Genomic DNA, 15277 nt, shown 5'->3' with positions numbered 1-15277 from the left:
ATTTTAAAAAACATATAATGATATAAAGATAATTTAAAAAAAGAAAGAAAGAAAGCATGGGAAAAATAAAAATAAGTAGGTGATGACGTGTCAGATAGAGACAAGGGCGACGTTAGTCGATCAATGCTCAGATTTTCGAAACGCGTGTCACGTTTCGTACTATCAGTCTCCCGCGTGTTAATCACTTTCGGAATATTCTTTTTCTTTAATTACTGGAATTAATTTATGGGTTTTCTTTTTGCATTTCAATTTTAATGATAAAATAAAAAACATTAATAATGGATTTTTTAAAATTCCAAAAATAATATAAAATGATTATTACATAATAAATTTTGTAGAATATGATAATTTTTAAATTTATACAATTAAATAATATATAAAAAAATTATTACATAAACAAAAATCTAAATAAAAAAATAATTAATATATTTCACTAATCCTTTATTAAGTGCTTAATCTCCGTATTTTGTTTAAACGGTGTTTAGGTTCAACCAATCAAAATGTTACACGTAAGCAAAATTACAGCGTAGCAACCACGCTAACGCGTCATTTCATATAAATAAATTTCTTTCTTTCAGTTTCAATTAATTTGCTTCAAAGCCTTTTTTTTCTTTTTATTTTTCCTCTCAGCGGAAAATAAAAGAATGTTCACTCTTCTGGGAAATTAGTATCTATTGTTACTCTTTTTTGTAATTGTTCCTTAGATCTGAGAAAATGGCGATGACGACGTTTTATTGGTGTTACCGGTGTAATCGGGTTGTTCGGCTTTTGAATCCAGATACCGTTAGTTGCCCCGATTGCTATAGTGGGTTCATTGAAGAGATCGATTATCAAAATGATGCGGCGCGTGCGTTTACACCCGCGGCGGTTTACGCTAATCCTAGTCCTGGAACCGCTGTTCTCCGCCGTGGACGTCGTAGTGGTGGGAATCGGTCTCCTTTTAACCCTGTTATTGTCTTGCGCGGTGGAACGGCGACGTCTTCGCCTTCTGGGGGAGATTCGAGTGTTGAACAGAACGGGAGGGGGTTTGAGCTTTATTATGACGATGGATCCGGGTCGGGTCTGAGGCCGTTACCGCCGACTATGTCGGAGTTTCTGTTGGGTTCTGGGTTTGAGCGGTTAATTGATCAGTTATCGCAGATGGAGATTCAGAACGCGGGGCGGAACGAGCAACCGCCGGCGTCGAAAGCGGCGGTGGAAGCAATGCCGACGGTGGAAATAAACGAAACCCATATGGACGGCGAACTGTGTTGCGCCGTCTGTAAGGAGCAATTCGAGTTGGGGACCAAAGTTCGTAACATGCCTTGCGATCATCTCTACCATTCAAACTGCATACTCCCCTGGCTTCAATTACGGAACTCCTGCCCCGTCTGCCGCCACGAATTACCTGCAGCCACCGTAGACGGCGATGAAGGAGCAGAAACCGATCGTGTGTATTCAAATTTAGATGAGACTCCGGTGGGGTTGACTGTTTGGAGATTACCTGGTGGAGGGTTCGCCGTGGGCAGGTTTCAAGGAATCAGAGGAGGTGATGGGGAGAATAGAGGTTTCCCAATGGTTTACACGGAGGTTGACGGTGGTTTTAGCGGCGGTGGGCTTCCACGAAGAGTTTCATGGGCTAGCCGAGGTCAACGAGGAAGGCAAAGAGGAGGGGTTTTCAGAAGATTTTTGGGTAATCTTTTTGGGTGCTTTAGTGGTTCTAATTCTAGATTGATTTCAAGGTAATTTAAAACCCTAGATTATGAACATCTCAAATCATTTGTAAATATTGAGGTAAAAATTGAAATGGGGTTATCTCAATTCACCATATTTTTGCCAATAACACAATATTTTTAGGTTTCAACCAATATCAAATTTACTTTTAGGTTCCTCTTCTTTTCTGTCTTTGATTCATTTTCTACAAGAAATCTAGCATAATTTTTTGTTTTTCTCATATGAATGGATTCCATTCCTTTGTGGGATTTACATAAACCAATGACTTTTTTCGTTGACATAATTGAATCAATGAATTTGAATGTTTGAATGAGAAAATTAGAATTGAGTTTGATAGTTCATTGATGATGCAAATCGAAGAAAAAGCAATAAGCACTACTTTTGTTGTCCAACAACCAAACAATTCTTGGATTATATGTGAGACTTTGTGATTTAAAATGAGCAAATTAATGGTCTTGTTGGGTGGGTTTGAAATTTTAGAACAAGTTTGATCACTCTTTAAAATTTTGTACCATGAAATTGACTATTGATATTCTTGGATTCACATCAATCTTACAGTCCAAGTCTATGATCATCTAGACTTCTATACTTAAAGACTTAAGGCTAATAAAAAATAATACACCCAAAACGATTCAATCTTGAAATGACCTAAATCCTAGATGTTGCAAACCCAAAATTAATCTAAACATGAATTAATCCAAAACAACACGTATCCAAAATAATCAAAACTCAAAATAATTTGAATTCAAAATGTCCTAGACCCAAAATTAATCTAACTCTAGATTGACGTAATTCAAATTGATTTGATACAAAATTAATTCAATTTGCTCAATCAATAGATCTAATATCATTTAAATAAAATATAAATTAATCTGAAAATGATTCAAACCCATCAACATGACGCGATTTATAAGTGATTCGAATACAATCTGATTCATTTTTTTAAAATTTGGGTATCCCATAACTACATTATGTAAAAGATAGAATAAGCAAGTGGTTGAGGAGATATTTGGCCAAAACAATTGGGAACTATGGTGAATTATTGAATCATTTGCAAGGAGATGAAAGGGGCATTGCAAAGATGTATAAAGATTTTGAGGGAGACTAAATAATGAATGAGGGTCACATATAGTCCAATGTCTCCCACTCAAGGCTTAACTGTAATGGTAGAGCATAAATTGATTCTACATCTATTATTGCACTCCTTTTCTTTCTACATTTATGACAAGTTGGACATTACGGTCAAAAAGGAAACATTTCATTTAAAAGCATGAAAGAGCTTCAATTATTGCACATGGACAAGATGTACATGTACCTATAGCTTTTGTTCGTTTTAGCCTATTTCTTCTCCCTCGAGAATGAGTAGATTTAATGAATTCCGAATAATTTACAGAAGAAGTTTCCATTTTGTCCCTTTTGGATGGTGAGATTTTTTTTTTGCTTTTTTTAACGTTACAATATTGTAATAGTATCTAATTTTATCATTACTGTTGTTTTTACACTAACCGCAGATAAACGTACCGTCCATCCAAAGGGTCTCTTAATAACAATGATTAGATTCGTATTTTTTTTTAATTTAAGGTTAAGTCTTATCACGTGTGGATTTTTAAAAAAAAATATTTATTGAGTCCAATCATGTGTCGTTCTTATTTAGATTTAAGCTAATTATGAATTACAACTTTATATTTTACGAAAATTGAGAATTTGGTCATTTTACTTTAATTTATCGAATTTGATCTCATGCTTTATGAAAAATTTTGTTAATTAGTTGTATGTAAAATGCTAAATTGTTGATTTTGACTAATCCTTTGCATATAAATTGTTAAAATATTTGTTTTCAAGATTTAACTTCTCTATTTTGTAAAGTTAAAGGACCAAATTCTTAATTATATTGTAATTACAATCGTGGAAAAAATAAAATTAATTTAAAAATATTTCAAACAAAAAAATTAAATAATCTGTTTATATTAAAGGTTAATATTAAATATACTAAATTTTACCACATATTTTTCAAAAAATATTTTATAATATCCATCGAGTGTATCAAATATCCTTCTTTGTATTGATTCAAAAAGGTAAAAATGGATAACATCATTGATTGAAAAACGTCTAAATGCTGATGTAGAATTTTGAAATCTAACAATATAGGCTTGAAAATAGAATTAAAGTATCAAAAGTTTGCTTTTCCTTTTCAATATAATGTTATATGCTTTATGATATTTAGGTTCATATATGAATGAGACTTTGTCACGGTTGACAAAACTAAAATTTCGGGTTTTGATTTTCGAGTATTCAGATTCGTGACCTATTGTATATAATTATATGTATAGGTTTTCGATTTTTATCATGTGTGGTTGTCTTGTACGGATTTTTGTTTAGTTGATTAACTTTAATCTAGATTGAAACAGTTCTTATCCGTTTGTGTTACAATAGTTTAATTCTATTTTGTAATTATTCGAGCAGTTCATTTATGCAATAGTAATCGATAATTGTATTGCTCGAGTATATATTTATATTTATATTTATGTTTTGATTGTATTTTACTTGTCACACTTTAACGAAAACTAAATAACAATTTTATATTATAAAAATTAAATTACTTACCCTTCTAACTATAAAGTTGAAATTGCTTAGATATTTAATGGAGAAATATCTAAATCACTTGTATTTTCCAACGTAAAATTCAATAAAATGAACCAAAATATCCACAATTGTGTGGGTATTTGGCAACTGTCACCCACCAAGGATAATAAAACAAGTCAAGGTGAACTATTAATTAATTAATTAATTTTTTATTTTTAATAATTGAAAAATATGAATAAATTATAAATTTCAAATTTAGAGTTTTTATTTTTAAGGGAATGGTAAGAATTTTCAAAATGTAACCATAGCAAAGTTGGTAAAATTGAAGTTTAATTCGAGAGCTGATATTCAAGTATCGTTATGTAAATATTACATGCGGGTTCTTTTAAGATTATTTTCGAGACTTTCAGAAGTTTATCGGTGGTTAAATCGATCAGATCATCAATTTAATCGATTTGTTCGGTTTAATTAAATAAATCAATAAAAATTATTAAAAAATAGAAAAGAAAAATTAGTTCAACCAGTCTATATCGATTCGCTGATCAATCGATTTAACTCCTCTCTAATCAAGGTTGATATCCCAATTAATTTTTTAATTCAATCAATTGATCCAATCTGATTCAAACAGTATTAATTTTTTTTATTTAAACTTAACTTTTTGGTCATAAATTTGCAATAAATAATTAGATTGATCTTACAAAAACTTTGTTGTTTATTGATAACCCTTTTTGGATTAGTTGTTAATTGCAAATAAAAGGGGGAAGAAATACCCTCCCTATGGCCCAAAAGTAATGGGTTTTTATTAGACCATATTTCTCCAAATATGATCCAAATTGAAATAAACCCATTCATGCATATCTAAGTTGATTGATTGCAACTTAAAAACAATTTGAAGAATATTAGAAATGAATTATATTGGTTGAGTTGGGTTGGATCAATTTTATTGTGTATTATAATTTGATTCGATTCGATACTTAGTTTTCTTATATTAATTTTTTGTTTTGGATTTTTAGACTTATTTTAGTAAAATAAATTTTATTTTATAGCTTCGAATATTATTTGACAAATAATTTTTCAAGAACTTAAAATTAATTTCACTAATTTAAATATATATAAACATTTTTATATCATATAAATTAAAATTAATTATATGTTAATTAAAAATAAAATTTGGTTCAATTTTGGGTAATCGTGGTTTTAAACTTACTTTCGTAAACTGTCCAAATACCTCAATTTATGTTGATTTTTGATTTTCAGTTTTTCTTCCCCAACCCTGTGTATTATAATTCATAATTTACAGGAAATGTTATTCAATTTATATTTATAAAAATTAATTAATGCATCATTTTTTTGAATTCCTTCAAAATAATATATTAAATACAATAAATAATAAACTAAAAATCTTTATGTACACTAAGAAATATCATGATCAAACTCTTACCATCTTTTTTCATTGTAAAACTTAACTCTCTTCATATTTTCTCTTTTGAAGGAAGAAAAACCATGAATAGATGTACAATTTTTTTTCATAATTAATATAACACAATAATGCAATGTTAATAATAGACATTTAACCTTGCATTTCATTTCCAAATAATCCCCATTATTATTATTCTCATGTTCTTCTCTACAAGGGAAGTGCTTCCCATTTTTGCATTTCAACAAAGATGTGACAACTAAATGATTCTCTTGCCTTTTGGCAATGTTTTGTCTTTCTCAATGGTTTCTTTTTTGAATTTTGGTTCACACAAATTTGGGTTTCTTTCACTTCAATCATTTTCTCAAATGGTATGAAATGAAAGATTATTGCTTCAAGTTAGGCCACTTTGTAACTTCAATTCTTTTAGAATAAAGGATAGTTAAGATGTGGGGTAAGTGAATGAAGATGAAATCAACTAAAAATCACAATAAATAGTGAAAACTTCAACTTGAAAAATTAGCCATCCACTTGGGGAATGAATATAAAAATAAGGAATGCACTTTTTCATACCCATTTTGATGTCAATAATTACATATATACTTCATGTATGCAATAGCAACAATTTTTTTTTTTTTAAATCTGAATTTTTGGGTTAACTGGAAATATAGGTTTGATCATTGGGCCTTGATTAGAAATGTGGAATGTAAACCAAACTAGAACCTAAGTGTGCAAACCCTAGTAATTACTCCTTTCTTCTCTATATGTAAAAGGAAAAGGCCAAAATATTTTCCTTCCATGCAAAGCTAATTTTGCAAACTATATATAGTTTATACCTAACAAGCTATATTGTGGGTCTAAATTTGATTGAGGCATATGAATGGATGAACACATGGTTTAGTTTAGTTTAGTTCATGCAAGTGATAAATATATAGGTTTGATTATGAACCTCAACCCTCCATTTCAAGAGAATTGAGAAATAGGCTTTCAATTTATTAGAATTTGGTCCTTGTATCTTACGAAGACTGATAAATTAGTTCAGGTAATGCTGTTAAACATTATTGTTAATTTGAAAATCAATTGTTCAATAATTTATATGCAATAAATTAGAAAAAAACACATAAATTTAAGTTCATTTTATCAACAATTAAATTAATTTCTCGATTTTTGTAAAGTATAATGATTAAATTTTAACAAATTAAAGTAAAAAAACTTTTAATTTTTATAAAATAAAGGGACTGATATTCACAATTAGACCCTCTTTTAATAATATGGTAAAAAATTCAAAGCTTTTATCTATGTTTAATCCCCTCAAGGCAATCATATATAACGTATATGTATGATAATGATCGATGTCCCTTAACCCAAAAAGTAAAATAATGTTAAGCAAAAGTCTAAATATGATTAAGAGGTGAATTATAATTTAATCTCTAATGTCCATCTTTAATAATTTGAAATTTTCATCAAAAAATATATATTTATGCATGTTATAAATTATAACGATAAGAATTAAATGTGATATATATTTTTAACATTAATCTTATTATAAGTTCTTATCATATTTATTTTTTATACAATGTTTAAAACTACTCATAGTCTCTCCCAAACCCTTAAATAGAAGGATAATGCTTTTCAGCGCACTTAAACCCATGTTCTCATATATTAATCAAGTTAAGACTGAATCAACAACTGTGACATATTAATATTATTTGAATGTATATATCATATTTATTGTAGTATTTTTATATTCAACACATAACGTGTTGATATAATGTTTAGGCTAATAATAATAATAATAATAATAATAATAATAATAGAGCTTCAAGACAATTTCTAGGTCAACTAATTAAAACAAAAGCAAGAGAATAACCAGTTGAAAATGTGAAAAATATATGCCAATGGAGCAACGACATGCATCAAACCGACGTGGGATGATTTGATTGAAAATAGTCACTCACTTATAATTGTAATTATTGAGATGTATTATTTTAATTGTATTTTAAAAAAATTAAAATTGTCGATCGAATCTTAATTTGATTAGTATGGATATTATTGTCAATTAGGAGAACGTGAATTCAAGTACGCTAAAGTATATTATCCTCCTATTTTGAATTGGGAAGAGACTATGCATAATTTTAGGTATTGTGTAAAAAATAACAAATATGATCAAATTTATAATAAAATTATTAAAATAAAATAAAATTTGGTTATTATCAATGAATAGTGAAAGGGATTACAATTTGCCAACAACTATGCAATCAATTAATATAATGCTGAATTTTTGAAAAAATTGTATAGAAGAATATAGATGTAGAAATTAAAAGGCTTTAGTGTTGTTGTTTTCCTTGTCAATTAGATTTGCTAACAACTTCATTAAATAAGAAACAAAAGATTGTGGGGTCTTAATTTGATAGAATGCTAAAGAATCAAATTCTAATCATACTTTTGCATGAACCTTACCTTCTACCCTTTTTCTTGTTGACTTTGATTATGAAAGTATACCCAATTGTTTTGTTTGACTTCTTCTTCTCCTTTTTTCCATCTTTTTGAAAGCAAAACTTTGTAATATGTAATTGCATGCAAGGATTTGAAAGCATTGATTTTGTTAAAGTTTTTCTTAAAATAGGTTAACTATACTATTAATTACTAAATTCTAGGTAAGTTTTCGTTTTAGTCATTTAACTAAAAAAGTTACAATTTGGTCCTCAACTATTCAAAATTTTTTTATTTAAATCACTGGGCTGTTAAAATCGGTGCTATATGGCTTTTTCTGTTCGCATTTCCTACACCAACTGAAAACTCTTTTTTTCTTTTCTCTTCTACATTTTAGTTTTTATGAAATAACTTTGGATGTCACGAATCTGCAAACCAAAATTCAAATATCTTTGTTCTCTGATCTCAGACACTGGCCATTAGCTCGACTTGAATTTAAGGTATGCTCTTCTACTCGTCAACAAATACTGATCCACTGTACCGATCGTTGAATTGTCACTTAGAGCTCACTGGCATTTTTTTTTAACTTAATAGTCCAGTGACTTAAATAAAAACCTTTGAGTCATTCAATGGCTTAAATGAAAATTTTTGAATAGTTCAATTACCAAATTGTAACTTTTTTAGTTAAGTGACCAAAACGAAAACTTACCCATAGTTTAGTGACTAATGGTGTTTTTTTACCGTTTAAAATATAATGCATGGTGTGTGAGCATATCTTAAATTTTCTTTTCTAGATGTCTTTACTATTATAAATATAAGGAATAAATATCAAAATTATACATGGATTTTGATCCAATATGCACTTCTATACATGAACTTTGATTTTGGTTCAAGTGTAAATATAAAACTTTTATGTTTGATTTAATGTACATATTTAAATAAATGAATACATCAATTTATTTTATGTTATATAAGTATAATTGTTTGTGTGTAATATGTAAACACAAAATGGTGTTCTATCAATAATAATGATAGTGGTTTATACAAATTGAATCAACTCAAAATGTCATGTATTTTGAAGTTTATCCCTAAATATAATACATTCGAAGTACAATACAAATACAAATATAAATACATGTAAAAAATATAATAAATGAAAAACTAAAAAAAATAATGAAAACTAGAAAGAACACCCATCTATGGCACAAGACATTAGGAACTAAAAAACCTTACATTACAATTGTACAAAATAAGGCTCGAACTTAGGTGTTCAAGAGCTAGAACATTCATAATCAACAATACCGAAACCTCATTAGCTTAATTTTGTTTCTTTTAAATGAATAATCACAAAAGTGTTTAGCATAAATAAGATGAAATATGAATTCACCAACTTCTAAAAATATTACATGAATTAAAATTAAAAAACTCAATTCACTTGTCTTAAGAGGTTCTTTTATTGGAGGGATATGGTTAAATTAGTCACTTTATTATTAAATGAATAAAGAATCAAATAAGGTTAAATTGGAATAGAGTTAATATTTACTGTTTAAAAATATCATTTACAATTTAATAGAGTTTATATTTTTAAAGCTTTTATGGTTTTGTAAATGAAATCTTTTGTATGAAATTGGAAAAAAAATTCAAGACATTTTTATACAAGAAATGTTAACTCTATTACAATTTGGACTTATTTGATACTTTTTACTAGTGTAGAGGCTAAATTGACCCATTTGATAACAAATGGACTAATTTGATAATACAAAGACCTCTTAAGTACTTTAACCCTTTTTATCTAATAATTAGATGCATGATATATATATATATTTGTTCTATGTGAGTATGTCACGGGCCGTAGATCAAAGCCCATGACGAATGCACTCAGAATGTCCCATGAAAGTCAACTATTAAATGGGGCTCATTTGACCCATTTGAACTAGCCTGATTCATGGAACATATGGAAGCCTTGGTGTCCCTGTGAAACACTCTAGTTAAACTTGAGTTACCTTAATTAATATTTGTAATCCTAACCCTTAGGACTCTCATCTTGTAGAAAGACACTAATATCATCTGTTAATGTAATTCAATCTATATCGTTAGATATAAGGGAGCTCAATTATAAATAGAGGTCTCCCCCCTCATATGTAATCATTCGATTGTATCTCATTCTTAGTTATTGAATATATTTGAGAGCATTTTGTAACAACACGATAGTCACGGGTGTCAGAAAGTGTATTTCTGAGACTCCTTTACTATAAATCAGACTCGTAAATATTTATTAAAAATATTTACGAAGTTAGTTGGGTAGTTAATTAGGTTTTAGTTAAGTAAATTTGCATGAATTAAGAGTAATTAGGTATAAAGACTAAATTGCATATAGGATATTACTTAATATTTAAGTATATTTATTATAATAATAAAACAAATAAATAAAAGAAATAGAAATAAAAAGAAATAAAAAACCAAAATGAAACAGAAAGAAAAAGGAAAGAAAAGAAGAAAAAAACAGACGCAAGGCTTAGGGGTTTCAAAAGTTTTCAATTTCAATTGGTTAGTCAATTTAGTCTTTTTTATTGTAATTTGTATGTTTTTGGAATCTTGGTGTTAAGTATTACCCGACCCATGTCGAAATTTTAGCAATTATTAAGTTTTTAAGTGTTGTTAATGTTGAATAATTTTAGTATTAGGGATTAAATTGATAGATTTTTAAGTTAGAAATGAAAAAGGATTAAATTGTAAATTTTTAGTAATAGGGATTAAATTGTGAAAATTTTGAAATTTAGGGATTTAAGTGAAAATAGGGAGTTAAATTTAGTTTAAAGTGAAATTTATGTGAAAATATAGGATTAATTGTAAATAAATAAAGTTAGTCTTGGTTTAGGGACTAAATTGAAAATTAGGCAAATATTGAGCAAAAATTGAAATATGCAATATGAAATTGAATTGTGCTGTATTGATGAATTTTAATTGTTTTAATTTTGTAGCTAACGTCGTATCGGAATCCTCGACTAAAAAGGGAAAAGATAAAGTCGACGTCGAATAGCTCAAAATTCCTGGTTTGTATTTCTATAATCCGAAACTAGTTATTAATTGTTGTATTTTTTTATTTAATGCATATGGTAAGTATTGAGGTGAGTATTTAGCACTTTGACATTGAATTGAATTAAAAATTGATTGAATGGATTGAATTAGTAGATACATATTGAATGTATTGATTACTGAATTGAAATGAATATACATGTTAATGTGAAATTTGGATATTTGTTGTATTTGGAAAGTGAATTGGAACCCTATTAATTGTATCGGGCTGAGTCGGATATAGATGGCATTCCATAAGATTGGAAGAGTTCAGGGATTTCTTCGACTTCGAGACGATGAGGTACTGGGTGTCAATTTACTTCAGTTTAACCGATAAGACACTAGGTGTCAAATTTATATAGCGCTGGGCGCATATTACTTCGGATTATCCGATGAGGCACTGGGTGCCAAACTGGTGTGTTGGTTGGATCCATGTATCCGCCCGAGTCTGAGTCGTGTTAATAGGGGTAAATAAATAATAAAGTTCTATAATTGATATTGAAATGGCATGGTATGAGAAATGGAAGTAATATAGTGAATTGAAAATAGAATGTAAATATGTTAGCAATACATGGAATATATGAGTTATATACTTATGAATTGAATATGGTATGAAATGATGTATTCATGAATTGAGTATTGCATGACTAATGCTATTGTACGAATAAATATGGTTTGATATGTGAATAACCATTTATATAGCAATTGTATGAATTAGGATATTGTTTAATAAATGAAAATTGATAGTCATGATACTAGACATTAATATGTCCTTATAAATTAATTATACCTATTATATTATCTTGTCTTTAAATATTCGGATGATAGAAATACAACTGAGTTTTTTCTCAACGAACGGTTTTGTTTTCTGTGCGCAGGTTAGGTACTTAACTTATGATCGCTGATTCAGCATCCAACAATGATCCCGAACTCAAATGTGGTGATATTTACCTTTTGTGTCGGCATGTACCTAGGGTGTCTAAATAATAGTTATTTTGTGGATTGGATGTAAATGAGATTATAATTTTAATATTGGTTGGTTTTATACATATAAATATGTGTTTGTTTTTGAAGCCATATTATGGCATGGTGCATTGAACTAAATTTAGATAGATGCATGTGAATTTAATTCTATGTTTAAGTGCTCATGAACTAGGTAAATTGATTTGGATTTGGTATGTTTATAATTTGGATTAAAATGATGCTTTGATAACTTGTTTTGATCATATGAAATGTTTGAGAATTCTGCATGTTTGATCAATAAACTTCGATAGTGCTTCAAAACCCTATTCTGGCGACGGATATGAGTTAGAGGTGTTACACATTTACTCAAATATTTTGTGTGCATTACTTTCTTGTGGTTTTTCTTGTTCGATTTGAGCTCCTTTTGTCTTTTGAGTTTGCTTCCACTTTATTTCGGCGCCGTAGAGAATTTTTGAGAGAATTATTATCTATCGAGAGTTAGGTTGACTTAGGCGGATTTGAAATAAAGAAATCGTCTAAGACTACGTGGTTTGCTAGACTTAAGTTTTAGCCTCGTATCACGTGCATAAATGCTTACATATATATAATTGTGGGTTAATTGCTCAAAACTTCCTTGAATTATGGTTTAGATTTTAAATTGATCTTTAAACCTTAAAAATGTTCTAATTATATCCTCAAAGTATCAAAATTGTATCATTCAGGGCCTTCTATTAGCTTAAAGTCAAAGTATGCATTAAATGCCAACTCGGTTTAGACATTGAGCATACTTAAATACATGGATCAAATTTTGAATATGCGTATACCTATTACACGAATAACTTGGATATGACATCTTAGAAAACCACAAGTAGTGTCGTTAAATTCAAGAGGCTATTTCATTTTTTTTCAACCTGTCAAATCCAACTTGTTCATGTGATGGGTGCAAACATATTTAAATTTTGATCTATGTATTTTTAAAACATCCCACATCAGATCTGAGTTAACATTTAATGCTTAAGCTGATTACTAGTTTGATAGAAAGACCTTATCGATACAATACCAATACTTTAAGGGCTCAATTAAAACATATTAATGTTTGAGAAATAATTTAAAATTGAGTCATAATTTAAAACGTATGATATAATTAATGAGAATATTCTTTACTCACTTTAAAATGGAAACTCCCAAATTAAAATTCTAAAATTTAATATGTTGAAAATATTTTTTTCTTCAAATAAAACCAAAACAAATGAAGTGTTCTTTTGACGATGATAATGGAGTGGTCACCATCTTTAATCTTGCTATCCACCAATTAAAGACTAAATTGGCATCAAGTGAAAAGAAAAATTATATGGATTGTAATAAGACATTTGGATTAATTTGGGTGGATCAAAAATTAGCTTTAATTTACAAAATTAACGTTTTTTTTTTAATTTAGTAGAATGGACCATTGAAGCAAAAACATCCTTAGATTTTACATGAAGTGACAAAAATAAATGTCTGTTTTATGGAGAAAACGTGTAAAACCTACTTATTGAAAGACAAATATTGTCATAAATTTTGCATGCAAGGATAGATAGTGAAAGATTTATATGTTTGCCAGCCAACAGTTGAAATTAGTGTATATTTTCTGACTTTAATTTTCTAAAATTTAGTGATCAAATACTGTAGAAAATTGAAAAGAAATTAGGTTGGTTTGTTTATTCTTTTAATAATTTTATTGAAGATTCGATAATATCTGTTATTTTTATATAATATCAAAAATATTTATAATTTTCTCCAATTCATAAATAAGAAGAAAATGTGATTTATCACACTCAAACTCACGTCCTTCTGCATTGATAACAATACCCATACCAATCGAATTAAAACTCAATAACTTATTTAATTTTTTTAAAAGAAATTGTAAACTTTCTTAATAGAAGAATCAATGGTACCCATAGGTTTTGCCTCCGCCTAATTTTATTAGTATAGTCATTTTCTTTGTTACATTTATGTGCTGCATTAAAAAAATTTAATGTTCTTCACAAAAATTGAACCAACATAAATAATGGGTTTTGACATTTTATCAAATTATTAAATGCACCATAAATTGTATAGAAAATTTCATCTTTCATGCCATGATTAATGGATTTGATTGCTATGTGAAATAAAAATGTATACCAATTTATTAGCATCGTATCTGTTATATTATATATTGATAATGACAGAGGAATGATCACAAAATAATAAAAATAAAAATAAAAACATACAGATTTTATGTGAAAATTTTTTTTTGAAAAAAAATCATGGGCAAAGGAGGAGAAATTCAATAATGTTGAAAAACAACAATACAAGAGATTTTCAACTACACATGTTTTAAGGGTTAAACAACCTTGTTATAATTAATGTCTAATAGAAGAAGTATAATCCTATATGGATTCCAACTTGTGCAGCAAACGAGATCCCCTTTTTTGCCTCTCTATTTTATTTCTTTAACTAAGTTGCACCTCGAACTTTTCAAGTTGAATCAAATGGGATTCAGGTCACACAACTCTAACAATATCAATAGACATATATATATATTTTTTGGTACATAATGATATCCTTATGTTCCGATCAGGGGTGTGTTTGAGAGGTAGATAGGGCCTTGGCCACCAAAAATGAAAAATTATTATTTCAATTCTTTCATAAATAATGACATTGTAAATTAATATATGGTGAAATTGTAATTTGATCCTTTCAAAATAGGAAAAACAATGTTAAACCCTTACAAATGATGAAATTATAAAGTATAAAATTATGTTTTGACCTCTCAATTTTATAATTAATTTTCGCCTCCCTAAAAAATTTATAAATTGGCTCCTAGTTCCAATATACCATTTTGGTTTATTAATTTTTAAAAATAATTTCATATATACAGTTCAGTTTCTAATTGTTTAATTATAAAATGTATATTAATATAATACAAATATACTTGCATTACATACACAAATATAAATTTTAAAATTATTAATTAAGTTAAATAACTTAATTTAGTGGTTATATATATATATATATTTTGTAAAGTAGTTATAAAAATAAAAATAGTTAAGCTTGTTGGTAATAATAGTG

At 28.3% G+C, this 15277-nt stretch overlaps 1 protein-coding gene across 1 annotated transcript; it reads left to right on the top strand.

The window, feature by feature from the left end:
- Positions 1-598: 598 nt before the first annotated feature.
- Positions 599-1843, top strand: LOC105777548 (probable E3 ubiquitin-protein ligase RHC2A). Its single transcript, XM_012600893.2, has one exon. It carries the CDS (start codon positions 715-717, stop codon positions 1723-1725), a length of 1011 nt encoding a protein of 336 aa, XP_012456347.1. The 5' UTR covers positions 599-714; the 3' UTR covers positions 1726-1843.
- Positions 1844-15277: the final 13434 nt, after the last annotated feature.

Source organism: Gossypium raimondii, chromosome 10 (genome assembly GCF_025698545.1).
Source record: "Gossypium raimondii isolate GPD5lz chromosome 10, ASM2569854v1, whole genome shotgun sequence".
Lineage (NCBI taxonomy): Eukaryota > Viridiplantae > Streptophyta > Magnoliopsida > Malvales > Malvaceae > Gossypium > Gossypium raimondii.
This window is presented reverse-complemented; position numbering and strand designations above follow the sequence as displayed.